At 41.9% G+C, this 26,606-nt stretch overlaps 1 protein-coding gene across 1 annotated transcript in view; it reads right to left on the bottom strand.

The window, feature by feature from the left end:
- RTF1 (RTF1 homolog, Paf1/RNA polymerase II complex component) overlaps positions 1-26,593 on the bottom strand; it is a 34,772-nt gene extending 8,179 nt beyond the window's left edge. The window contains 13 exon segments of the mRNA XM_064145883.1: positions 1,046-1,123; positions 1,706-1,813; positions 1,903-1,990; positions 4,194-4,276; positions 5,169-5,346; positions 6,024-6,159; positions 6,953-7,064; positions 8,765-8,879; positions 10,439-10,643; positions 12,528-12,675; positions 23,432-23,542; positions 26,373-26,498; positions 26,501-26,593. Of these exon segments, the coding sequence (XP_064001953.1) occupies positions 1,046-1,123; positions 1,706-1,813; positions 1,903-1,990; positions 4,194-4,276; positions 5,169-5,346; positions 6,024-6,159; positions 6,953-7,064; positions 8,765-8,879; positions 10,439-10,643; positions 12,528-12,675; positions 23,432-23,542; positions 26,373-26,498; positions 26,501-26,578 (1,566 nt within the window). The 5' untranslated portion in view covers positions 26,579-26,593.
- Between the last annotated feature and the right edge of the window lie 13 nt (positions 26,594-26,606).

Here is a 26,606-nt window from a genome sequence, read left to right as displayed (position 1 = left end):
ATGACATAGGAGCACTAGACCCAGCAGAAGAGAGCAGATGATTTGAGTTACATGTTTGACTAAAAATTCATTCCACTATTAACCAGCTGAGAAAAAGGATTTGTATTTGTACAACTGTTAGCTGCCCCTTATTTCAGGGAGCTGGTTTCCTGTGCGACCTATGCTAGATTACATGGTCCTGCTCTGGCGAGGGGACTGGACTCAAAGATCTCTAGAGATCCCCTCCAACCCCGAACATCCTGCGATAGTCCTCTACCGCCGCACCAGAGCAACAGCAGCAGCTTGTTATGCCACCTGCTGACACCAAAAGGCAACTGCACTCTTCTGCAGTGCGAAACTAACAGCTCACCTTTGTGCACAGTAAAACGGAGACCAAACAACATTCCGCAAAGAATGCAGAACTAAAGGATTAATACAAACTCTCTTTTTTCCTGTATATGAAGCAGGAGTATCCTGGAAAAGGACTGTATAAATAAACCCAAACAAAACCTGCTATGTCTATCTGTCTTCAGAGATAGAAGACTGCTTATCATCTTGACTTCAGCTTCTCAGGTCTGTTCATTGCAGCAGGTCTACATGTAAAACAGTTCTGTGGCAAGTAAATCTTTTGACAACGTATTCTTTTCAATATGAACTACTGGCCATGGAGTGACAATTCAGTCACGCCTGAGTAAAAGACAATTTAAAGTGACTTATTTTACTACCCCAAAAAAGGAACTCAACTTTCAAATGTTACTATTACAGGGTACTCTGGAGAGAGAGAAAAAAAAGAAAAGAAAAAGGAAAGAAAAAAGTTTCTAAAGCAGAATAGTTTAAGACCTTGTTTGAAGGACAAAATATTGTTGGCAATTGTCCTTAGGAAAAGAATTCAATAGCTTTAACTGAGTTCTCTGCAGTTTGAATCCAGCAATGAACTTTGAAATCCACCTTTTTGCTGCATATTTCAAGTTGAGCTTACTGCTGACTAGAGCGAAAATCCAGGTGAGCTCCAGTTGTTCAAAATCAAAGACTGCATTACACTTGTAGACATCATCTCATGTCTCACCTTCTCCTTCAATAGCTGAGTTTTCTTCATAGCATAATTTGGAGGTGCTTTTCTGAACCTTTCCTTCTCTTTCACGATCTGAAAGATGCAGAGGTAACAGCAAGAACATGCAAATATGAAATGTCTATTTCAGTACTTTCACAACAGAAGCAACAGAACAGTATCAGCTGAGAAATGTACTACTGCCACGGAATTTTACTCATGCTATCACTCTGCTGCATTTTTTAATTTGTGATTTGGTAATGAGGTACAGTTCCATTCCCTTCACTCACTACCTACAAAAATCTGATGCTAATCACATTTGGTCAGTATGAGGCAAGAATTAAACTACAGGAACTGTGATAAATGCATCTATCATGATGCTGTCAGCTTCTCAGTCCCTGAGAATTAAGCTGTCATACTCAGGTTAGGGCTTCAGAGTTCTGCAATGCCAGCTCAAGAGGAGGTAACAGAGTACAAAGGATGGAGTAGGAGTGAGCACCAAACAACAGCTGGATCAGCAAGCTACTCCATCCAGTTGTGCAGCTTCATTTTGAGCCTTTTATTCTCTTCTTAGGAAGCAAATACCACAATCACTTAGCATTGTAACAGCTAGTGCTCTACTTCATGAGTTCCTGTTACCTTCAAATACTTGCCACAGCCTCACAGTGCACTGCTTACCTCCTCAATGTCCTGGTCATTAAACTTGTAATTGAGGGCTTCTTTGATAGACACTTCCTTCTTGTTTATCTCATCTAGAGTGGGTAGCTGCATCCCAGCAGAGAACATCTAAACACAAGAGCCAAAGACATTACTTTCCAGTTGAAGTATCCTTTGCAGAAAGCTTCTAGGAAGAAACTAAAGTTTGGCAAACTTACCGCTTCCTTCCACTTCATAAACTCACTTTCAGTAAATTCCTGATTTGAGACGAACTCCAAACGAAACACACGTGAATCATTGCCATGCCTGCAACAAGAAAGTGTAATAATAGCCCCCTCTGATGGTGCAAAGCTGTGATCTGGGATCTACAGATATGAAAGAAGCCCAAAACCAGACACTTAAGACTACTCCCTAAGCTATCCCTAACTTCAGTCAGGTTAGCCACAAGTCAGGAGTCTACATCAGAGATAATGCAAAGTGTGCTGGTTTGAGGCTAGTTGGAATAGTTTACTGAGAGAAATTAAATCCTTAGCTGTGAGAAGAAAGAAAAACAAAACCAACAGTACCCTATAACCCTCATTTTTTCTGTTGAGAAATGCAACTAGTCAAAATACAGATAAGAGACTCATTTCTCACAAAATGCTCAGCATTCTCTTTTGTTCCTTCTTTCTGGTGGTCTGGTCTCTGTGGTTGCCTCTGCTTTAACTCTTTAATCCAACCTAACCCTTTTTTCCTCTAACCTCCTTGTCATCTTCTTGACATTTCACCTCAGAGCTCTTCAGATTTATCATATGAGATATACATGGGTTGATCTGGTTATTTCTGAAGGGGGGTCTTCAAGAAAAGACTGGATGAGGCACTCAGTGACATGGTCTAGTTGACTGGCTAGGGCTGGGTGATAGGTTGGACTGGATGATCTTGGAGGTCTCTTCCAACCTGGTTGATTCTATGATTCTATGATTCTATGAAGGAAAGAGGGGAGGAGAGGGTTTGGGTTGGGAGCCTCCTGGGGACTCTGATGGTTTCTGGGAGGGTATTGTGTTTCTGTATTACTTTTGACTTGTATATAACTGTATGTATATGCTTGTAAATTGTTCTAAGCTGTAAATATAGCATCATTCCTTAACTTCTAGCGGGATGATTTTCTTATGTGTAGGGGGGACAATAACTCCCAAACCAATGCACAAAAGAGTAATAGACAGTCAGTCTGCAGGCAAGAGTCACTAATTTGTGGCAGTAAAAGCCTCAGGAGAAAACAGAAGCAGCCCTCTCTCACACCTATATCTTCAACACCCTGTTGGGTGATCCACAGCACAATCATTGGAAAGAAACACACTCGAACCACTAGAAGCAACTTTTAAGCAGTACTGAATGATACAGTACCCCTATCTAATTTTTTATTTGTTGAACAGACAGAAGTCAGAAATCTCAAAACGTTATCTGCAGAGTACTACAGCTAAAGTACTACACTGCTACTAGCCAGCACTATAATTAGTTGCCATGGTGTAAATTTCACCCAAAGCATGGAGTTCTCTGGAGGTAACCTAAGAAGTCATTGAATCATAGGCTGGTTTGAGTTGGAAATGACCTTAAAGGTCATCTAGTTCCAAACTCCTTGCTCTAGGCAGGGACATCTACTAGACCAAGCAACTTAAAGCCCCATTCTGTCTGGTCTTGAACACCTCCAGGGATGGGGCATCCCAAATATCTCTGGGCAACCTGTGTCAGTGCTGCACTACCTTCATGCTAAAATATTTCTTCCTTATATTTAATCCAGATCTGCCCTCTCAGTTTGAAACTGTTAACTTCTCATTCTATCACTGCACCGCCTGATAGAGAGATCTCTCCATCTTGCCTGTAGGCCCCTTTTATGTACTGGAAGACTGATATAAGATCTTCCCAGTGCCTTCTCTTATCCAGGCTGAGCAACTCCAACTCTCTCTGTCCTGTGCTTCAGATGCCTGGTAATATTTGTGGCCCTTGTCTAGACGTGCTTGAGCCAAAACGGTTAACATCTTGTCCTACCTCACCAGGATGTTTTGTATGCTGCTACCTTTCACCTCACGACCTTTACAAGAGCTGTAAGAACTGAGAAATGTGATGCTATATTTAGCTGCTTCTCTCCCAACGAAACATTTTGTGTTGTAACATGTATGCCAGACCCAATCATGTATGTCTTTCAGCGATACATATTCTAACATCTGATTGCAACAACAGTGGAGAAAAGATGCAAAAGAGTATTGCAATGCAGCTTAAAAGGCACAAACAGACAATCATGGGTTACTACTGCAAATTGCTCAGATGTCAACACAACCACAAGTCCCTGCATGAAATCTTTTTACAATTTTCATTATGCCCAAGGGGAAAAACCCCAAACAAACCCAACCCAAACACACTAGCAGCAAGCAGCACAGCAAGGCCTGCCCTGCTTTTCAGCAGACAGGGCACATGATTTGCTATGGAAAGAACACTGACTCAGGAACTGATGAGAACTACTTCGCTATCTTACCGCAACTGTAGTCCTTTGTTTGTCCGGGTACCACCAAGCTGATAAACCTTTGCAGTTTCTACTACACCAGTTATTTCAGCAACCTATAGCAGAGTAGAATACACAAGAGGAAAGATGGAAAAGGTTTTTTGGTTTTTGTTTTTGTTTTTTGTGTGTGTTCCTGGAATGTATCTGGCAAATTTAAGCTTTTTTTCTCTTGATAAGAGATCAAAAACCTTACTCTAATAATTCTAAGTAGATCAAGGAAAGCAAGACTCTTCATTGTACATTATCAGGTACTTCACTAGCTGCTTTATGCATCAACTTCAATTTGACAAATTATATAAATGCTTGACAGTTTTGTCTTCTCAGTACTGCCTTCATGATCCAGTTGTGTAGAATTCCCTGCTTTTCCTATTTCCTTTTCAATTAATGCTGGTCTGGGCTAACGTTTGTCCCAGATGAAATACATGGGTCCTCCTCACATGCTAAACACCTTTGGGTATTTTTCTTAATACCATTTCAGAGAATGCTATTTCATATTAAAATTGTGCATTTACAGCAATCAAAAAGAAAGACAAAGCTGTGTTCTCAATCATCTTCTCTTTTAAGGCACCTCAATCACCTTCTAAGGCATGCTGATGCACTAGAAACACTTTGTAAAGAAAGGAGACCTCACAATAACTTGAGAACAATCCCAGAGATAAAGGGTGAATGTTACTCATCCTTAATTGGTCAAAGCAATGTCCTGAACTCTCCTTCGCAACACAAATGATGAGACAAGACAGCATGATCCAAAGCTGGAAGAACAGGCTCTGTTGTCAGTGCTTCCCTCTCTCTCATTTGTTCACCTAGCTATTCCCATAGATTTGGCAGAAATTAACTTTTCTACTTACAGACAATTTTCTATATTAATCGCCCAAGGAATCAGAGAGACCTGAGAACTGCTGAGGTGCAGATATTACTTTATAGTGCTATAAAAAGAACTGAACTCACCCGATAAACAGGTTTGCTGTTGTGATTTCCAATGCCAATACGGACAAAGCAGCCAGTGACGGTCTTGGCAAAGAAGGGCATGTGACACCAGCGCTCCAGCTTGTGTCGGGACAGTCGCACTCGGTTCAGCTCTTCAGGCAACGACACTGGCTGAGACTTGGGAGGAATTTCTTCTTTCCTGATTTGGGAGAAGTAAGAATGAATAAAGGAAAAGAGAAACAATTGCAAAAAAAAAAAAAAACAAACAAACCAAAATCAAAACAGGCATTCTGAGCAGGGTGCAGAAGCGCTACTTAAATTAATCCTAAAAGGAATGATTCATCATATAGGAGTTGGCTGTAAATATGTGAAGTCAGTATTCATGAGATAGGCTTAGTGGGAAGTCCCAGACTTGGAACCCACTGCCTCTGCTACCACAAAGTAGACTTGCACCAAGACAGCTTATCAGTCACCACTTTCAGATAAGCCAGCACCCAGCACACACCTCTGCCTTGCTAATTAATTGTGGGTGCTAAACTAACCAATCTACAAACAGCAGCGTGAAGAGGGGGCACAAACCCCACAACAGCACAAAGAGGGGACACAAAACCCACAACAGAGCACAAAGAGGGCTAAAGGTAACAGCAGGGAACCAAAGTCACAAACCCACCCAAGCTAAAGTCAGTCACACACACCATGATATAGAAGCCAAGGACTCAAATCTGAGTAATGAAAATGTGCCCAGAGGCAAAACCACTCTAGAGATGCTGAACTGCCCCCAAATATTGGCCTAAAGCAGCATCTGTCTACATGAAGCGGATGTCTGCTTTTGAACACACATTTACAAGTAACCATAGCTCAGTGATTATTACTTACTCTTCCTCTTCATCAGAGGATGAGGATCTGGATGAGCGGTCACTTTTCTCACTAGACTTATCATCCTCTTCCTCCTCTTCATCATCAGAGTATACTTCACTAGTTTTTAATGGCTGTTTTTTCGCAAGCAATTCAGCTGGGGGAAGGAGGACAAAGAACAGCAAGATGTAAAATTTTATGAAAGCCTCCTCTTAGAGCTGAAATCTTACTTCCTTAAAAAACAAGAAGGCAGACAGCTGTTAACTTTAGACTGCATAAAAAGTGCCACATGTTCAAATCCACTAGTAAGCCAAGTACTCCACTCTACATATTCAAAGTGAGAAATTAAGTATTTGAAAGCATCTTAAAATCTTGCATTGTACTAATCTTAGTGTGCCAACTGGACTGCACATAGCCATAGAAAATGGGCGTAACATACACAAGATAAAACTTACTGTCATCACACAACTCATTTTTAATATCCAAGGGAAAAAAAATACCACCTTTGGAGAAGACCAGCACAAAATCCAGTAAAGTTACAAAAAGGGTTGCATCAAAAGTCTGTGACATGATGGACAAGATGATGAGCCAATGAAGAAGCAAGCAACTGGACACAAAGTAGCACAATAAAATACAGTTGGAGTGGTTCAGAGATTGAATAACACAGTCTAAATGACCAATTCAAACACATGAACTAAACAGCACTCAACGGACCGCAAAGTTTACTTTGTTTTCAGACCATTCTAAGGAGGGGCAAAGGGGAGGAATACAGCATCAGTGGTGCCAAACGACACCCCAGATTGTCACACTGGGCAGAAGACCAGGGAAAACAGACAGAGAATTCATTCACCAAGGCGTAGGATTGTTGCATTAAAAAGAAACTGGAAGTAGCACTTTCAGGAAGCTGTAATAATGCCTCAAATTGTAGCAACAGCAAGATACTTCCATACCTGTTCTATTCTTCCTTTTCTCTCTTTCTGCTTTTAGTTCCTCCATTGCCTGAGATTTTTTATCTAGCTTCTCATCGCGCTTTGATCGTCGCTCTTTGTTATGTGACATGACCTAAGAACATGCGCAGAAAGTCTCTCAGCACCAAGTGCAATCCATACATTGAAATGCATTAAAATGAAGATAGTTTCTGTTTGAAAAGTTTTCAAATGTGTAAATAAACAAACTCCATTCTGAAATCAGCCTTTTTTTCAAGTCTGTTTTCACAGAAGCTAAGGAGAGGGAAATCAAGGTGAAGCTCAAAACAAGTATTTTTACTAAATCATGTGAAAAATAACAAACTTCTTTACACTTCAACATCCCTGCCACCAAATTTTAGTGTCAAAACTCCTCAATCAAGTTAAAAAACATCTAGATAAATAAAATGGAGTTCTGCAGCTAACAAATAATGAGGAAAATTTGAATCCATATTCTTCTCCCTTGCTTCTCCCTCTGTAAGGCCAAATCAAGACACTTGATCTCATTTCAGTAATAAAGTTACGTTAAATAGTATTTAAAGAAGAAATAAAATTCTGCATAAAGTCTGCAAGATGGATCCAGATCTTTAAATGTTTTAAGTCTTCCAATATTTTCCTTTTCTAACTGGTCTGTCTAGAACACCAGGTAGCACAGAAAGCAGCTTCTATAAGCAGCATAAAAGACCGTCAGTTGTTTGAGGTAAGTCGAAGTAATTTCTGGAAGGCACTGTAAAAGAACTCTGCATAAGGTACTTTCATATATGCACATATCTGCATGCATCTACACATTATGTACTATATACATGGACTATACAAGTCCATACACATGGAGTTCAGAGAGGTAGGGAGATGAGATTTGTTTTACTTAACAGCTCCCTAAGGGAAAACTCATCTCACCTGATTTAAGTGTTAAACATCCATTTCACTAGAAAATAATATGGAATGAGTTGCCAGCTGGAGATTGTCCTTCTCCACTGCACAGAGTTGACAGCAAGTGCAAACTATCAACTAGTTCTTAAAGTGCCATGGTCTAGTTGATTGGATAGGGCTGGGTGCTAGGTTGGACTGGATGATCTTGGAGGTCTCTTCCAAACTGGTTGACTCTATGATTCTATGGTTAAAGTTAGGCTAGATGAATCCCATCCCATCCCATCCTGGGAACTTTTCTCCCCAGACTCTATAAATAATTAAGAGCAAGGTCATAACCATTTGAAACTTCTGCCAATTCAGCCACTTGAAACTAAACCTGAGTTGCAGAGGACTCGCCACTGGTAGTATTCTCTTTCTACTGGAGGAGCTAAACACTAGACAGCTCCTTCAAGTTTTCCCTTGACATCCCTACCAATAGAAACTAAACATTCTTTCCACTGCAGGTACATGGGAAAAAAAAACACAAAAAGATATAAGCAGTTTTTGGCCTGCTCTCAAACTTCCATTTACAAGAGAGACTGCAATGTTTTGGACTGAATGACAGAAGCTTGGCTAAAGGAACTACAAAAGGTGGCTTTTCTGTTCTCTTGTGGGAGGACTATCACAGCAACTTTAGAGCCAGCTGCTAGTTTGCATTTTTCATCAAAAGGAATTACCAGTGCACCCCTCAGCAGGCCAAAATTTTAGTTTTTTTAATGAACTGGAAAGGCTACAGATACCTTGAGCATATAAAATTAACTAAATTCTGACCTGCTTATCATACTGCTTGACAATAAGAGAAAACATCAGGGGCAGGAAGAGGCAGCATCTTGTCTCCAACTGCCAGGGAAAAAAGGGTTTTTTACTAAGGACAGCTTCATTTCCTACCTGGGACTCCTGGATTTGTGTGAGTTTTTTCTTCTCCTGCTCCTCTTCTTGCTTTTTCTTTTTCTCTTTCTTTTCTTTCTTTTTTGCTGTTTTTAATTTCTTCTTGATTTCAAATCTAGTAGCAGATATGGAAACAAAAAGATGGTGTGAAAGAACACTCACTGAGCGAGCAGCTGGATTTCTGGGCTGCAAGCACAAATTTCTGGCTCACACCACCCTGAGAACTTATTTTCAGCCACTGTAATTAGAAGAGTAAAGATCTGTCCTGTGACTGAGATCCCACTAAACCATCAACTGATCATTGCTTTAGTCAAGTGTATATAGGCAAACGCAGTTACTTAACTTCCAGTAACCAAAATTCAAAATGTGTTAGCCATGTGTATATTACACAGTTCAGTTGTCTTCAGTCATTTTCACCTGGATTTTGTAGACAAGAAACTGAAATGGCAGATGAGCTTTTTGCCCTTTATGCCTTTAGCATGTAGCACACAGAGGTACTGTACCACATGCAGCCTCTACTGTAATCCCAACAAACTCACAGTGCAATGTACATACAGAGCTAGAAAACATTCTGAAAGATTCAGCTTACCATAAAGTTCATTATTTTCACCTGCCCCCTTAATGCTACCTGCCAACTTCTTTACACAGAACAGGACAAACTTGTTTAAGATTGAATCAGTAACTCAAGCTTAAGACTGCTTTGCTTGTTTGTGACAAGTATTCTCCAACGTCCATTCTAAATGAAAGTCATCCAGTTACATTCACAGATCAGTGAATGAAATTAAAGAATAGTATCTCTATACCTAACCTAAATCACTCATTCTGATCCTTTTGAGGAAAGCAGCAGGCATTGAAACTGGTATTAAAATGACAGACAGAGCTCTGACTAAGACTTGGAGAAATGGACCATCTGACAGTAGCTTACATTAACATAATTTACTCAACAGATAACACTCCTCTGAAGAAATTTCTCGAGCAATTGAGGAAAGAGAGAAGTCAATGAAGAGCAAAGAGACTGGAGAACGGTGTCCCAACACGTGCCAAATCTTCTCTCTTAGACTCATGGCAACAAAAATACCTTCACTAGAAGGAAACTGCCTGACTGCATAGCGTTACAGTAACAAACCAAGCCATGCCTAAGGCAGAAATCCACAAAGGATACATTGAAAATCATATATCCAACACCACTCCTACTTCTTTCAATACCTCTCTCCTCTATTAGGGTCATAACTAGCTTCACCCCCATACAGAAACAACCTTAAATACTGTCCGCTTCACACTGTTTAAATGAGAAATTCCAGAAGTTCATATATATGCCCTACACTGTTTGTCTTTGAAAACAAGTACAAGCATGTGACAGCTAATACAAAAAAAGAAGATCAAGCAGTCCTTCCGTCTGGCATCCAGTGGGAAACAGGAAGATGGCTACAGTGGTAGCTGGCAGAAGCAGGTATATTCAAGAGCTGAGAAACTTTTACAAGAACCCATGAGAGCTGCTGTTGTGTTGTGCTCCTCAGCTAGCTACGATGACATTTTGTATAAAAAAATCCACAGTGATGCTAATTTACTTTATAGGGCTGAATGCTTGGACCCCAAACCTGAAAGCATAGTCAGCATAGTCTCCATACAGCCTGGATGAGCTTGCTACCAAATACCAACAGATATAAAAGTCACCTTCTCTTTAGCACTTCTCTCTTCTCTATCCGGTTAAACAGCTCCTGCTCTCTCTCCTTTTCTGTCATTTGTTCCAGTCGAGCCCGGTCTTCTTCATCTCCCATCAGATCTTCTCCATAGCCATCGTGGAATTCCTCATCTTCAGATGAAGAATCTGAATCTGAGCTAGAGGAGGAGCTGTTGCTTTCCGAGTCAGAGACTTCTCCTACAACAAAAATACAACACAGTGATATTCAACCAAGGCAAAGTTAAACTGCTTTACTGTAGCCCATTAACAAAGGGCACCATGAATTTTACACTCCTCTGACACTGCACTAAAAGCACATTTACCAGGAAACTTACCTCTAGAAGGAAATATTTTATTACCACAAGACACACATGATGAAAAGTGGTAAAAGGAAACATAAACTGAGTTAAAAGTAACAATTCTTAGTAGGACAAGCAAATTTTAGATGGTCTTTTGGTTAGTGTGTTAGGGTCTTAAGACTAGATTTCTATGTGCTTCGGTCCCTGAGAAGCTGGTTACACATCTGTAACTTTGTAGGCGTTATGTGCACACCTCAGATGCCACTACTAATTAGCACCAATACTTCTCTTCATTACAGCAACCTGAAGAACCAAAATTCATCATTTGAAGACTGCAACATAATGAATTTCCACATCACAATATAAAGTTGAAATGCACTGCCCTGAGGGCTGGCAAGGCCATGACACCAGCTCCACTAGTGTAACAGGCATTTACAGTTACACACAGGTTTAGGGAATAGCTAATAACACTGTGTGCTGGATGTATTTTAAATGTTTTCAAATACAAAAACATTTTCCTGCTAAGAGAAAAGTTTGTGGGCTTTTTTTATTATTTTGGGTTTTTGTTTGGGTTTTTTTGGTGTTGTTTTTTTTTAAGTGTCTGAAAACAAAATTAGAATAGCAACCTCCATATTAATCTAGTGTTTATCCCAGAGAGAGCTCTCAGAAACCTTTCTGGAAGAACTACATGTGGAAGATATCCTGAAGATAGTGGAAAAATGACCAGGACTTACTGTGATGCTGTTAGCCTAAAGAGGCTATTGCATCCTTGAACCTATTTAGCTGTGCTAGTGACAGGAATTTTGTCATGGAACAACTAATTCCTCCTCTGAGTTATAAAACTGGAGAGGAGACAGGAGTTGAGAAACTGGTGTGTGAAAATGGGAACACCCCCTCTGAATTTGATTCAAGTCCAAGTGCTTTGATTATCTCACCTAATTGACTGCATGACACCAAACCACAAAAACAGGTATTAGGATTTTTTCTTTCACTTCCATTCTGATCTCAGTATTTCTAGGAAATTCCAGCTTTGCAAGCTTACACTGTGCAAAACCTTGACTTGCAAGCACTGAGATATAGAAGTTCAGTACTTTGTACTTTGGTTCATCTTAGCTGCATCTGATGTACTTACGAGCTGTAGGTTTCTCCATATTCTTTCTTAAATCTGTTTCTATACTATCAACTGAAATCACAACTAACTACCTGCAAACCTTCATGGGCATGATGGAAGAAGAAAAGAACTCCAGAAGGTTACCCAGCATTGGAACACTTTCAATATTCACATTGAAAAAAAAATCTGACAAAGTTATAACAATGATTTTCCTTCTTCCATGTCAGTATAAACTGAATTTCAATTCTGAGCAAACACGTGCAAGATAAGCTCTCACTTGCATCACACAGCATTCTACACCTTTCCCTTGGTCATCACATTTGGGAAAATAAGTCACTGGGAAAAAAACAAGCCTTCCCATGCTACAGATGGAACATGTTAGAAGGAAGAAAGCAATTTTCCAGGAGAAAGCCAAGTAATTAAACATGATGTATTTTTCAGTCCAAACAGTATTTAGTGCTGGGGTTGTGACAGGAGTGCTCACAGCAATGCTACAGTGCATTATTAGCGCTTCAAGCCATGGCAAGGTGAGGAGTCATCCAAACTGCCAGTAACACAAGGAAAGCTTTTTGAAAGTAGCCTTCACATCATCATTTAATGCTAGTCTTCAGTGAACACAAAGGGGTAACTTCACTTGGAACGGCACTGTTAGATTCACATGGGTTATCTTACCCTCTTCGGGCGCTGAGCTCTCTGCAGAGCTGTCTTTATCCGAGCTGCCTGAAGAGGCAGCTTTGTTGGTCTGTTTCCTCATGGCTCCTTTCTTCTCTGCCTTACCCGCTTTTCCCTTTTTTTTGTTTTTAGAACCTCCAACAGTCCACTGCAAGGAAAGAACCAGAAGGAGATCATGACACATGAACATCACTCTCTCTCCTCCAAAACAGTGCAGTAAAAATAAGTATTTGGCAACAAATCAACAGTAACAGGGAAAACAAAAGCAAATTAGAAACTCATGAAATGAAAGCATTTCCCAAGTTTTCTTGTGTTTGAGGGGGTGGTGTGGTTATCTCGAGGGGTTTCTTCTAAAGAAACAAAATATCAGTTATCAGTGCAAGGCAACAGAAAACTAATGAAAACTTCAAAGTCTGAAATACCTGCCAGGAGAAAAGAAGCACTGAAGATATTTTCTCAGGAAAACAATCTTAAACAAATGTCCAACTGCATTTGTAAGGATTAGCTTCAGTTTGCTACTATTAAACAGAAGCAGCAGATGCGTTTCCAAAGATAAGATTATTCAAGAGCACACTGCAGATTTCATGTGAGCACACCAATTATACATGATAGTCTGTCCAAAACACTCCAGTTTTACCAGGAACACACAACATCTGTATCTTTACACAACAACCTGAGAGCACACTCCTTTCAGCAGCGACACCGAGACAGCAGTGCCACCGACTGCACCTACATACACAAGTTGGAATCAAATCAGAATCATGAGAGCCAGGAAGAAAAGAGAAAACAGTCATTTCAAATGTCAAGTCTTAATTAGGATTTTCTCTTAGTGTCGTATCTTCAGTTAGACTGTATGGCTGACACCACTGCACACACATGGTCAGCACCTTTAAATCCCAAAGTACCAGAAGAAGCACCAGTCAGTATTTACCACACAGTGTCATTTCATAGCAGATTTTTTATATCGTCCAAACAACCTGGGTAAAAGCAGAATGGAACAGAACCCATATGGATTTCCTGTGTATTATTGTAAACCTTCACAATATTTTGCACTTACTAACTCTCCTAGGAATTCTCCAGGCACAAGATCTCCAGAGACAGGACAGTTTCTCTTTAAATATATAAATACTTACATTATCATTCTCTCCATACCTGTGTATCACTCTCATCTTTCATGTGCATAACCATCTGCCGAAGCGCACAGTCTACTGAAAAAACTGTACTCCTAATTCAGATGAACAAATATTCTTTCACATAACCGAAACTCAAAACTACTCTGACTGGGGGAAAAAAAAACCCAAAAAAATCCTTAGATTTGATTTCAGGTACACACAAACTTCAGGCTTCTCACCCATTCACCCCCTCCTGGGGACCAAATCAAGTCCATCACTACATGCAGTAATCATTCCATCAAATCTCATGAATACTTCTGCCTGATTAGGCACCATCTTCAGAGAACCCTGGTGTTCAAACTAGCTAAATGAAACTTGACCAAGTTGAATCATGGAATTGTTTTGGTTGGGCAAGACCTATAAGATCATCAAATCCAACCATAAACACTCAACACTGCCAAACTGTCATTAAACCATGTTCCTCGGCACCACATCTACGCAGCCTTTAAATCCCTCCAGGGATCGTGTCTCCACCACTGCCCTGGGCAGGCTGCTCCAGTGTTTAACAACAGTTTCAGTGAAGAATTTTCTCCTAATATTCAATCTAAATCACCCCTGTTGCAATTTGAGGCCATTTCTTCTTATTACAACCCCTACCTTGCTACAACTTCATTTCAGACTGTTATAGTCTCACCTCAGACTCTCCTCATAAGAATTCTTTTCTAGACCCTTCACCAGCTTCACTGACCTTCTGTGGGCACACTTGAGCTCCTCAATCTCCTTCTTGTAGCAAACTAAGCCCAGTATTTGAGATGCAATAGTGAGTAGGTAGAAGCTACTACTTGATCTCCTAATATCTTTAGAATTTCTTAGGTTTTAATAACTCTCACATCCAACCTTGTACTGTCTATACTACCAATTGCCTTTCTTTTTTAAGCATCATCTTTGTTTTCAAAATTATCTGTCAAAGACCAGACAAGTTTTGTTTCCTGAGCTAAAAGTACAGGTGTCCAGTGAGGAGCCTCAGACTGCCATCCTGACCCTATGCAGTTTACCCCAGTCCATTATAACACATAGGGTAGGCAAGAAACTGCACAAAAAGCATCTGACTTCACATTAGCTTGAGCTTGTAGTCAAGTCTTTATTGGCTTGTTTGGTGTTCCAATACCTTTGCCTAATAGTATTCCTGGTTAACTACACCCACATAAATCAGTTAAGAACAAGATTATGCTCTGTTTGAATCTGCTCAACCTCAGCTCTAAGAAATCATCTCCTCGGTACTGCACTCTTTTTGCTGTTTGTTCAAGATCTCACCTAGTGCCAACATACTCAGTAAGACAGTAAAACTGAGCACTTAGCAGGAAGAAGCAGAGCCTTCTGAACCAGGGATACAGTGGTGCCTCCCTTCCCAGAGCTCTGCCACCTCTTTTCAGTGTTCAAACACCAAATCAGCATCAGCAAACTACACAGCAAGGAAGAAGCACAGAGAAAGGCACAGTACACATCAGTCAGATCAAGGCCTTGAGAGGTCATGCTGAGATAAAAGAAGCTGAGATCAGATAAAACCAGCAGGACTTCAGCTGTTAATAAAATGTTTAATAGTTGTAGATACATGTGTTACAGATCACTGTTCTCAGTCTCTGATTCACAAATGGGATTGTGAAGATAACCTGAGTCCTGGAAGGTAGGATTGAAGAGTAAGTAGTGCAACAACCTCTTCAACAACAACAAAAGAGGCAATAAAAAAAACCATCCTGCTCTAACCTAGGAACATTTGATTTGATTTCTATTTCACCCTGGAGATGACATTTCATCTTGCTTTTGTTTAAGCAAGTGAACTCTTTTAAGTCAGGACTGGTTGTCACCTCCCAGTTTCAGTGCTGTCACAAAGCCAAATTTTCACTTGTCTAACTCAGGTGCTTCAGGAGTTATTTAGCTACACCACTACTCTCGTGAATGCCTGATCATTCCTGGTACTACTATAGGACAAGACAAAGGGTTCAAGCAAACTTTTCAGGACAAATCCAGGGCATAGCCAGTGAGAGATTCCTTTAGGCTCACAGATTGCCTTGTAGGCTTAGGAACCTTCAGTTATCAATTGGAAACTGAATGACCACTCTGTATTGTTTAGAGAGCAACAGCATCAAGTTTCACAGAATCACTGTGGTTGGAAAAGACCTTCAAGACCATTAAGTCCAACCATTGCCTAACTTTACTAGGGCCACTACTACAATGTATCTCAATGGCTTCTAAATACATCCGCAAATGGCAGCTCAAGCAGTTCTCTGGGAAGCCTGTTCAAGTTTTTGAGAACCCTTTCACTACAGAAGTTTTTCCTGACATCTAACCTAAACCTTCTCTGGTGCAACTTGATGCCATTTCCTCTTGTCCTATCAGTTGTGACTTGTGAGAAGAAACCAACACCCACCTCTTTACAATCTCCTTTCAGGTAGTTGATGAAAAGCAAGGTGGTCTCCTCTCAGTTCCCTTTTCTTCATACTAAAAAAAACCCAGTTCCCTCAGCCATTCCTCACTGGGCTTGTTCTCTAGACCCCTCACCAGCTTCAATAGCCTCCACTGGACCTACTCCAGCATCTCAATGTTTCTCTTTTACTCTGGTGCCCAAAACTGAACACAGTACTCATGGTGCAGCCTCACCAGTACCAAGTTCAAAGGCACAATCACCTCTCTAGTCCTGCTGGCCACACTATTCCTGATACAGACAAGAATGCCATTAGCCTCCCTGGTCATCTAGGCACGCTGCTGGCTCATGTTTAGGTGGCTGTTGATCAGCACTTCTGGTCTTTGTCTGCCCATCAGCTTTCCAGCCTCTTGGCCCCAGACCTGTAGCACTGTGTGGTGTTGTTATAACTCCAGTGCAGGACCTGGCACTTAGCCCTGTTGAAGCCCATATGATTTGCCTTAGCCCATTGATCCAATGTGTCCAGGTCCTACTGAAAAGTCTTCCTACCCTCCAGCACATCAACACTTCCACCTCACTTGGTGTCCTCTGTAAACTTCCTGAGGGTGCACTCAAAGATATTAAAGGGGAGTGGCCCCAGCACTGAGCCCTTTCTACTGGCTGCCAGCTGGATCTAACTCCACTCACTACCACTCTCTAAAGCATGACCATCCAGACAGTGTATGATCCTGCAGAGCATACCCTGGCCCAGGCTGAGGGCAGCCAGTTTTCTTCATGAGGATGCTGTGGGCAACAGCATCAAAAGCTTTACTGAAGTCCAGGTAAACAACATCCACAGCCTTTGCCTCATCCATAAAGTGGGTCACCTTGTCACAGAAGGAGATGAGGTTTGCTAAGCAGTATCTGCCCTTCATGAACCCACACTGACTGGGCCTGACCACCTGGTTGTCCTGTACCTGGTGTATTATGGCACCCAGGACGATTTGTTCCATGACCTTTCCTACAGATTGACAGGTCTGTAGTTCCCCAGATCCCTCTTCAAGCCCTTCTTGTAGAAGGGCATCACATTTGCTAATTTCCAGTCTGCTAGGAGCTCCCCGGTTAGCTAGGACTGCTAACAAATCATAAGAACATCCACCAACTCCCTCAGCACTCTTAGGTGTAACCCATCTGGCCCGATAGACTTGTATATGTCTAGCTAGCTCAGCAGGTCACTCACTACTTCCTCTTGGATTATGGAGGTCCAGTTCAATGGGCTGGCTACAAAACAAAGACTGTTAAAGGCTGAGGCAAAGAAGGCATTAAGTACCTCATCCTTTTCCTCCTCCTTAGTCACTATGTTTCCCCCTGTATCCAATAGAGGATGAAGATTTCTCGTTGCAGCAGAAGATGTAACAGTTATTAGCAAGTCAGTAACAGGATAGGGCACAGTTCTGGAAAGCCACGAACTGCATTCCTAACCAGAGTCCTGAGCCTCTTCCTCATACTCCAGCACACCAGCAGAGATCAGAAAGGTAACAACATGTTTGCATGTAACATCAAGTGAAAAAGCACAGTTATAGTCAGAAGGACATAGGCTCTGTTTCCCTTCACTTCACACATCTCAAACACCAAACAACCATATTTTTCAAAAATCTGTCTTCTGTTTAAGTTTCTCCAGGTTTCCTCTTCCATGTTCCAAGCAGGGAGAAGAAGTCTACACTTCTCACATGCCTTTACCGACTGTAACATGCCTCCTCTGAACAGCCCTTCTATTCACTGCTGCCTCCTCAGCCACCATCTGGAACCCTCCATGGTTCCAGACACAATGAGATAATAAACCCCTGGATAAATGTGCTTCAATGTGGCTGTCTGCTTATTGTTTCATACTATCAAACAACAGAGCTTTATGGTTCATTCACAAGAAGCAGCCAAAAGAGCAGTTCCAAGTTTTCCTCTAGCTTGTATATGTCCCCCAAGAAATAGTTGGGGTCCATTACCTTAAAGGGTCTTTCCAAACTAAATGATTCTATGATTCTAAGAAGTCCAAGTTAGTCCATTCTGGGTACTACGGTTTGACAATAACATGTCATAAAACATCCAGATTTAGAAGTCGGCTTCCACAAAGGCAACTACACAAAATGGTTGAAGAAAATAATTTATAGCTCACAAAACCTGGATTTTTTTTTTATTTTCCCAAATCAAATCAGACTGAGATGCACAACCACAGTAATAGCCTCTCCTTGACATATCCTTCCCTTCTAGATACGGTTTTTATAAGCAGAAAGTAAATTACAAGCTACACCATCAAAGCCAAACAGGTACCTTACCAATGTGTCCCTCTCCTAGGCCACATAAACTTAAAACACAACACCTTAAAACAGCCAAGATCTACAACGTTAGTCCAGATTCAAAAATTTCAGCTCCTCTGCTCCATTTGTACCAGGAAAACAAAAGGCAGTCCTCCAGGCAAAGGAATCAAACTGCAGATTCAGCCTGTCTGAAGATTACAACAAGCAGCACAGACAGGAAGATAAGGCAGCATTTACTGTCTTCAGAGTTTCTCGAAGCTGGCATTAATTCTGCAGACAGCGCTCCAAGAGCTGCCTACCACTACTTTTGAAACTAAATAGCAAGTAAAAAGCCCTTGCTACTTTCCCCCTGCCTTTTGAGGTCTGCACGTGTCTTTCAGACACCTCAAACCTTCAGGTTAACAAGAGATCAGTAATTACAAAACTTGAATAATCATTTTAGATATAAAGGGGAAGCTCAAAGCATCAACACCAAAATGGAAATAAAGTAAATAAAGGAAACACCTTCTGAGGCCACAGAAAAGACTGTGCCAGGAACTGTCTGAAAGAAGGCTTCTTTGGTGAGAATATCCCTAGACAACTAATCCATCCTTATTGTCCAAGTACTGCTCAAGGGAGCTCACAGAAAGATAACTATGGGGAAAAAAATCCCAAACAAAACACTTACAGTAGGTTCAAATTCAATTTAAGCTGCAAATTAGCATTTGCTCTGTAAGTTTTTGAGGGGTCTATGTATTGAAAAGCAGCAAGAACTGGTGAGTGACAACTCTGAGAAGGTAGATGCCAAACGCTAATGAAGCACTCTTCATAACCAGAACAAACTTGGGGATACCACTAGCTGTGAAAACCTGCAAGGTCTTATTTAGGAAGCATGGGCCAAGGAAGCTGCAGGTGGCAACAGCCACTTGGTCTGTGAGTTTCTTGCATGGCTCTAGCATCATCAGCCAGAGAACAGCATCTGGACTAAAAAGGCTTAATGACTTCTCTAGACACCAGACAGTGCCTTACGACTGGATTGTTCTCAGCAAAACTGTTCCCTGGGTAGAAAGGAAAAGTTCATGTAGAGAAAAAAAAAAAAAAAAAAAAAAAAAAAAAAAATCACACATTCAGTTCCAATATCTCCATGAGTCTATTTCTGGAGCAACCTGCTCCACTTCAGAGCTCCTGCAGGCACTCATACCACATAAATCAACTCTCCAGGAGTTATCCCCCTGCTAGTTTGCAATTTAAAGAAGCTAGCTGCAGTGCAAATTTTAAACCTATTTTGTTCTCGGCTGGTTCACATTACTCCTTTGGACATGCCAGCTTCTATTCAATTAGCCTGTGCCACTCAGATCTGCACTTGTGCTCTGCCTATGGTGGAGGAAGTAACCTCTTGCTCTGAAAGAAAAGCTTTAATATCGCACTCATGACCAGCTGAAGGAAACTGTGTCCAAGAAAAGTCAACATTACAATGCATGCAGCCTATAAGAAGATTAAAGCACAGCTCCCTTCAAATTTCCTATGCCTGAAAAAAATTATGGCAAAGGCCTCACAGAACTGGAGAACCCACTCATTCTCAAAGGTCTGCTTAAGCAGTATTATGAAATATAAGTACACAGGAAAAGAACAAATATAGAGCTGTGATCTCCACAAACCTACAAAAGAGATCCCCAAAACTGAAGGCACACAGGCCATTTTCAGCTAATGTGTGGTTCACTAGAGTGCTCTAACTTTAAGTGCAATAATTAGATCCAAACTTTCAAGTCTTTTCCTCATAATAGGAGCAGAAAGCCAGCTAGGTCAACTGCTATTTGAGACTGATGTCTTCTCTAGCTGCACGACCACTGCTTACCTCCTTCTCTGTTCCATAACTCTTGGCAAGATCTTCAGCTTTTCTGTTTCCTACTGAATCTGCAAATTTGCAAATAAAGGCATAAACAGATATTCCTCACTGAACTCCATACTAGCACAAAGCATTCGTTATATAATTTTACTTGTCACTTAAGTATCTTCCACTATCACCCTACAGCTGCTAAAGGGCACAACCAAACTCCTCACAACATTAGAACAAGTATATAGGATGCACTCATATATACCAGTATTGCCAACAACAAACCTTTCAAGAGAAACAAGCAGGAGAACCTACAGCATTGTGGTTTTCTGTCTTATCTGATGCTAGTGAAGTTGTTGCAGAAGACTCCCAGGTTTCACCACACAAGAGAAAGAAATCTCTTATTGTAAGTACTGGTGCTAAGATAAAAGGAAGGGAGAGAAGGAACATATCCACACAATGTCTTCCATAAGCAATGAGGGTGCCTTGTGGACACATACACCCCTAGCATGGCATTCCCAGCAAGTAATCTGGCTGAAACCAAGCTGGTTACATGCAGCAGTCTAAAAGTCTGGGGCAGTGAGCTCTTGAGTAGTCATGTCCACACACTGCCCCACAGATAAAGGAACTGTCTGCCTTCACAGTGGCGTGCAGCTTAGTACATGTCTGGCAAAGGTAGAACTTCCTATTACAGAGCCCCACAGTCATCAGTCAATTCAGTCATATATATTCGAGACCCACCAGAAAATGGTTCAGAGCATCCCTCCTATTTCATTGCCTGAAACTCACCTTCAGTCCCTTGGCTATGCAATTTGATTCAGAGAGAAGAGGTTCTTAGAAACTTACAGAATCCAGACTCTGCACCACAAACATGTGACATGGATAGGAGCTTTCACAGAAGTACATTTTCCTCAGGACACACAACACGTAACACTAAATCTCCTGAAATCTCTTGGGCACCACTGTATAGATGTAGCATGATGTGTATGTGCTGTTTCTTTGCAGCCCCAAAAGGCACTTTCTCTCCACTACACCCCACAAACTCTCCTCCCTTTAAAAGAACACCAAATGCAACATTGGCCTCTGAATCAGAGATTCTATCTCCTTTCCTGTACATGCAACAAAGTGATAATCCCAAAACCTTTAGCACTTGGCAAGACGCACGAAGGATGCGCAGGCTACAAAACCTATGTGGAAACACATAGGCATCATTATGCACATTTGCTCAAGGTAACAATTTCTTCACTGAGAGAGTCATTGGCTACTGGAATGGGCTGCCCAGGGAGGTGGTGGAGTCACCGTCCCTGGAGCTGTTCAAGGCAAGATTGGATGTGGCACTTGGTGCCATGGTCTAGCCTTGACAATTGTGGTAAAGGGTTGGACTTGATGATCTGCGAGGTCTCTTCCAACCTTCTTGATACTGTGATACTGTGGTAATTTCCATGCTTTTTCCTCAAGGTCCTCATCTCACAGTAAGTCCAGCAAGACAATTTCAACTTTCAGATCCTGTCTCCAACCCTCCAGGTTGTGCAAACTTTAAACCAACCACAGGAACACTGATTAAAACCAAAGCTGTTCATCAGGAGACACAGAGTCAAACCTAGGATGCACACAACCGACTGAGTGGCAGAAGTGGAACTGTTATAATCCAGCCTGTCTCACTCTACTGTGACAAGTAGCAGTTCCAAATGCATATTTCTGGCACAGGAATAGAAGCAGGTGTCCTAATTACCTCTTCTCTTAAATCTTTTCCTCCTGCTGCATGGAGGTCAGAAAGAACAAAGTATCAATCCGAAATCACATACGGATTAAAAGTATCAAATACACCTGGTGCAACAAAGATACTACCACCTCTGCAAGGTCTCTGCAGACTCCTTCAGAGATTTACTGCCACATCAAGCAAGTTACTTGTGGTTACGCAAACTAAAAAAACCCCAACATTTAAAAATCACTTAATAGTACTTATTCTGTCAGTTTTCAGAGATTAATACAGATGAGAAGGCTTTATTATTGATATGTTCTCCACACTTAAGTCTACTTTCCCAGAGCAGCTGGTCTCCACACAGCTTAGAATAAATAAACTGTGTGCCAGTCTATCTCAAAACACAGAGACATACTCACTGGTAACTCAATAAAAAAAATATATCTACTCCACTCACAATTTTCTCTCCCCTTATGTCTTAAGCATATATTAGAAACAAGAGTCACTTTTTAAAATTTATATTTTCAGAAAAGGATTGACTGAAACAGAGTTCCAAGCATATTTATTCTGAACATGCCTCAGAAAGAAAACAAAAACACACGTTCTTGGAAAAACTCTGCTACACTACCAAATGCTTAATAGTTAGCAGCTTATCACTGGCCTCTCCTACTGGTATTCAAGTTGTCAATCCTTTCTGTACTTTCAGGAAAAAAAAAAATCCACCTCAGACAGCTACCTGTTAAATTTTTAGGAATAACTAGGAAGAATGGCCCCACTACACTGCATGCAAAAGACATTTTTAAGCCTTCAGGAAAGCGCTTTTATTGAAATATCTGTGACCTATTTGTCAGTTTCTCTGGTTTGTTAAGTCTATTTCAATTTTTGCTTATAGATGAAACCAGCTCTAGAATACGGTACCAAGAACCACTGATAAAACCAGATCTAGCAGATATGCAGTGTTATACAATGTACTGACAAAATCCTGCAACAAGGCAATGCTGAACTGTTCCCTGCCTCTCTTTCTTCAAAAACACCAACAGAAACCACACTCTGTTGCCCGTTCAAATGATCAGACAAGCTAGTTCACAGCAGTGCTCTTGGAAAATCCTAGCTAAAGAGAAGTTTTATCGTCTGTGAAACAGTACTAACTGTCCTGACCTCTTCCCTGAGAAGGGAAGGTAGGTCTCTTCTAGAAGTGAAAATCTCTCTTCCTTAATTCAGAACTTCAGTAGCTTCACCATTACCTCAGCCAAAAGCGTCATACAGGAAAAGCACCAGCAGGCAGGTCACCAGACCATATGAACATGGGATTAAATAGGCAATCACCAATCACATTTCTGCAGACATTAGGACTATTTTGTATACAGTTACAATTCAAAGCATACTGATTAAAAGAAAAAAAAAAAGTATTTCTGAGTACACTTCCTCTGGCCTTGATGGGTTCCACTGCCAGCCAGCCCCACTTTATTAGGTCAACAGGCAAAATATACTGTATGGTAAACACTTTCGCTGCTTAGACACAATCAGAGACATAGCCCATAAATAAATAGCACGACAAACTCACTTCATCATCACTGTCTGACGTCTCAGAGTCTGAAGATGCTGTAGGTTTGCTCACAGGTGCCTCCTTCTCTTCAGAGTCACTGCGTTTCCGCTTGGCCAATGACAAGAGCTCCTGAAAAATGGTTTGAAAAATCACACATCTATTTCAAAATGTTGTCATCAGTTTTATCAGTCCAGGACAGCACAAATGCACCTCTTCTGTGATATCTGAGCACATCCCCACTATGGAACAAAGTCTGCTTAAACGTTTCAGAAACAAGTGTATGCACACACACAATTTTAATAAAACTGGATGCTACAAAAGGATTATGAGGATGACAAGCTGTAAGAATCACAGAATGGCTTTAGGTTGGAAGGGACCTTACAGATAATCAACCTCCTTATGAAGGTCTTATCCCACCTGGCCACAACCTCAACAGCAGTCTATTCCAGAGTCCCACCACCTACTTAACCAGTAGGTTAAGATCTGGTCTAAACCTACTCTCCATTACTTCTTGATATAAATGATGTAAGACAAATTACTTTTGGAGTCATGTCCAGATTTGATTTATTTGGATCAGGCAGTAATTAAAAAACACCCAAAAAACTTTGTGTAGCATTAACCCAAAAAGCCAAGTATCCCAAGACAGCACCCCTTCTTCTAAGTAAAAAGCATGTTTATAATTATACACTTTAAAAGGGAAGTGCTTCAGGCATCACTACAATGTCATGGCACATTAATATTTAGTCAGCCTGTTCAATTCCTTTTCACCATCCCTACACACCACTAAATGCACTTAAAGCTTTGGATAGACAGCTTTTGCAAAACTAAGTAGTGCTGTTCTCCAAAGGAAGCACTTTCAGAAGGCAGCACACAACAGCAAAAAGAATTAAATGGTTCTCAAATAATCTCATCATCTGCTCTTCATAGCTTGTTCAGATGACAGGAGGAGCAGCACACAACAAACATTTCTGAAGCTGCCTTACTGTCTTTGTAGTCCATGACAAATAATTTATGCTTTAAAACATTGCTGTGAGGCTGATGAATCTCAGCTGGGAGTAGAAATATAGCCATGACAACTTCTACAGTCTTGGGACATCAATACTAGACTGGTTTGCATTAGTTTCACAAATGGAAGATCATCTCCATAGCAAATGGATTACAATTTACTACCTCAAATGAGAGGCACTGCAGAAACCTTTCTCTGAAGGAAGCATGCAATATCGACAGAGGACATTTGTACAATTAACAGTTCTCTTCAGGAACCTCATGATGTTTTTCACAATAGCTTCTATAATTCCTCTCCCACAACTGCCTCCAAATAGTTCTTTAACGCAGATCAACTCCCTGGATGATATATAAACATATTTAACACTGGTTTTCTTCCTAAGGAATTTTCCTTCTCTCTAACCTTGTTCTGTTTCCCACGATACTTTACTAAAGAGGCTCCTACTCCTTTGATTCAACAAGCCTAGATTGCCACAGGAAGCTGTCAAACATTTAACTTACAGGGGCCTCACTCAGTATATGCTCATGCTTAAATCATGTCACAAAAACATTGCTCCCTGCTGCCTGATGTTCACCCTTGCACGTACATTTATATCCCTGCTGTTGGAGCTCCTACAATTAGCTCAGTGGAGGAGGAAGAACCTACTACCCAGGTACAGCTGCAGACACATGCTTCCAGTGAATGATGGAAGAGATGCAGAACTACGTGGTTATTCCTACCATCATCATTCTGATTGCCTGATCTATGCTACAGCTAAGCCAACTTCTCCCATTTTCAAGCTCTGAAGAAACTACCAAACCAGTGCACTGGCAGAGAGGTGTTGGCAGCAATAAAGATTCTCGAGGCATGGAAGATCAACCACATAACGGCATGATCTGCTCTGATAACTTTGCCTGACAGAACCTCTGATTTAATTTTTCTGAGGCTCCAAGCTGCAAAACTATTTTTGAATGTTTGGGAAGGTTGGGGGTGTTGTTTGTTCGGGTTTTTTGTTGTTGGTTTGCTGTTTTTTTTTTTAACTGCAACATAGCAACAGCTTTTATATTGAAAACCCTGAAGGTCCTGCACATAAACCACACCACACATGCAGGCTTCAGCATCTTTAACCAGTCAAGCTTCTCCCCGGAACATGCACTGCCAAACATGCTGTAACACACTTCACTTACAGTGCCTTTATTTACCATTTCAGTCATATAACTGACACTTGCTACGCTAAAGTGTAAGACTTCAAAATTGGCTCCCTTCGAAGAGCCCCTTCGGCAGCTTTGACACGGTTAAGCTCACACCAGACATCGCACTTGCAACCCCAAGAGACGTCCTGATGGTAAATAAATACTTTCCCTTGTTACATCTACCGGCTCCTAACTCCATACAGTTTCCTACGAACGGAGCGTCCCCAGCTCAGTCGCTCCGACGGAGGAGGGAGCATTAAGCACGCGTTAACACTCGCCTCAGGAGCCCGCCTGCCCCGCGGGGCTCACCGAGCTGGCGGGAGACAAGGACCTGACACGCTGCTCTCCTTCTCCGCTCTCCGGGCGTGCCAAAGCAGCACCGAAAAGTTGCCCAACCCCTTATGGCCTCTTCCCCCACTACCCAAGGGGTGACGACTGCCAGCAACTGGGCCTCATTCCCCCCTCCTCAGGGCCAAATCGCCCAGAAGCATCGCCTCTGTCCCGCCGAGCGCCGCCCTCTTGCAAGCACCGGGCCCCGCTGCAAACAGCCCTCGAAACCCGCCAACGCGGGCCGCCTGCCAGGGGCAGGCCAGGGACCCGCCGGAGGACAGCGGGCTCTCTTCACCGATGCCCGGGGAGCCCTCATCGGGCTGAGAGCGACGGCGGCGGCGCGAAATCCCCGGGCGAGAGCGAGGGAACGAGGGAGGGGATGGCGGCGCCGAGCCCTGGCGCGGGCCGGAGATCCCAGGCCCCGCGTTCGGGCCGGGCCTGCCCCGCGCACCTGATCTAGGTTCTCCTCGCTACCGCTATCCTCAGTATCGGAGTCGATAAGGACGCGGCCTTTCCGCTTCTTCACCATGGCGGAGCCGGCTTTTCTCCCCCCCACCCCTTCCCCGCCCCGGCGCCGACGGCGGCGGCGCGGCGCTCACAGCAGCCCGGCCTGCCCCGCGCCGCTCGCCCGCCCGGGACACAAAGGGCACCACGCATGCGCACCGCGCCGGGGCGGGAGGAGAGG

The sequence above is a fragment of the Pogoniulus pusillus genome, chromosome 1 (genome assembly GCF_015220805.1).
Source record: "Pogoniulus pusillus isolate bPogPus1 chromosome 1, bPogPus1.pri, whole genome shotgun sequence".
NCBI lineage: Eukaryota > Metazoa > Chordata > Aves > Piciformes > Lybiidae > Pogoniulus > Pogoniulus pusillus.
Note: the sequence above shows the minus strand (reverse complement) of the source record. Positions and strands in the feature narration are given on the sequence as shown.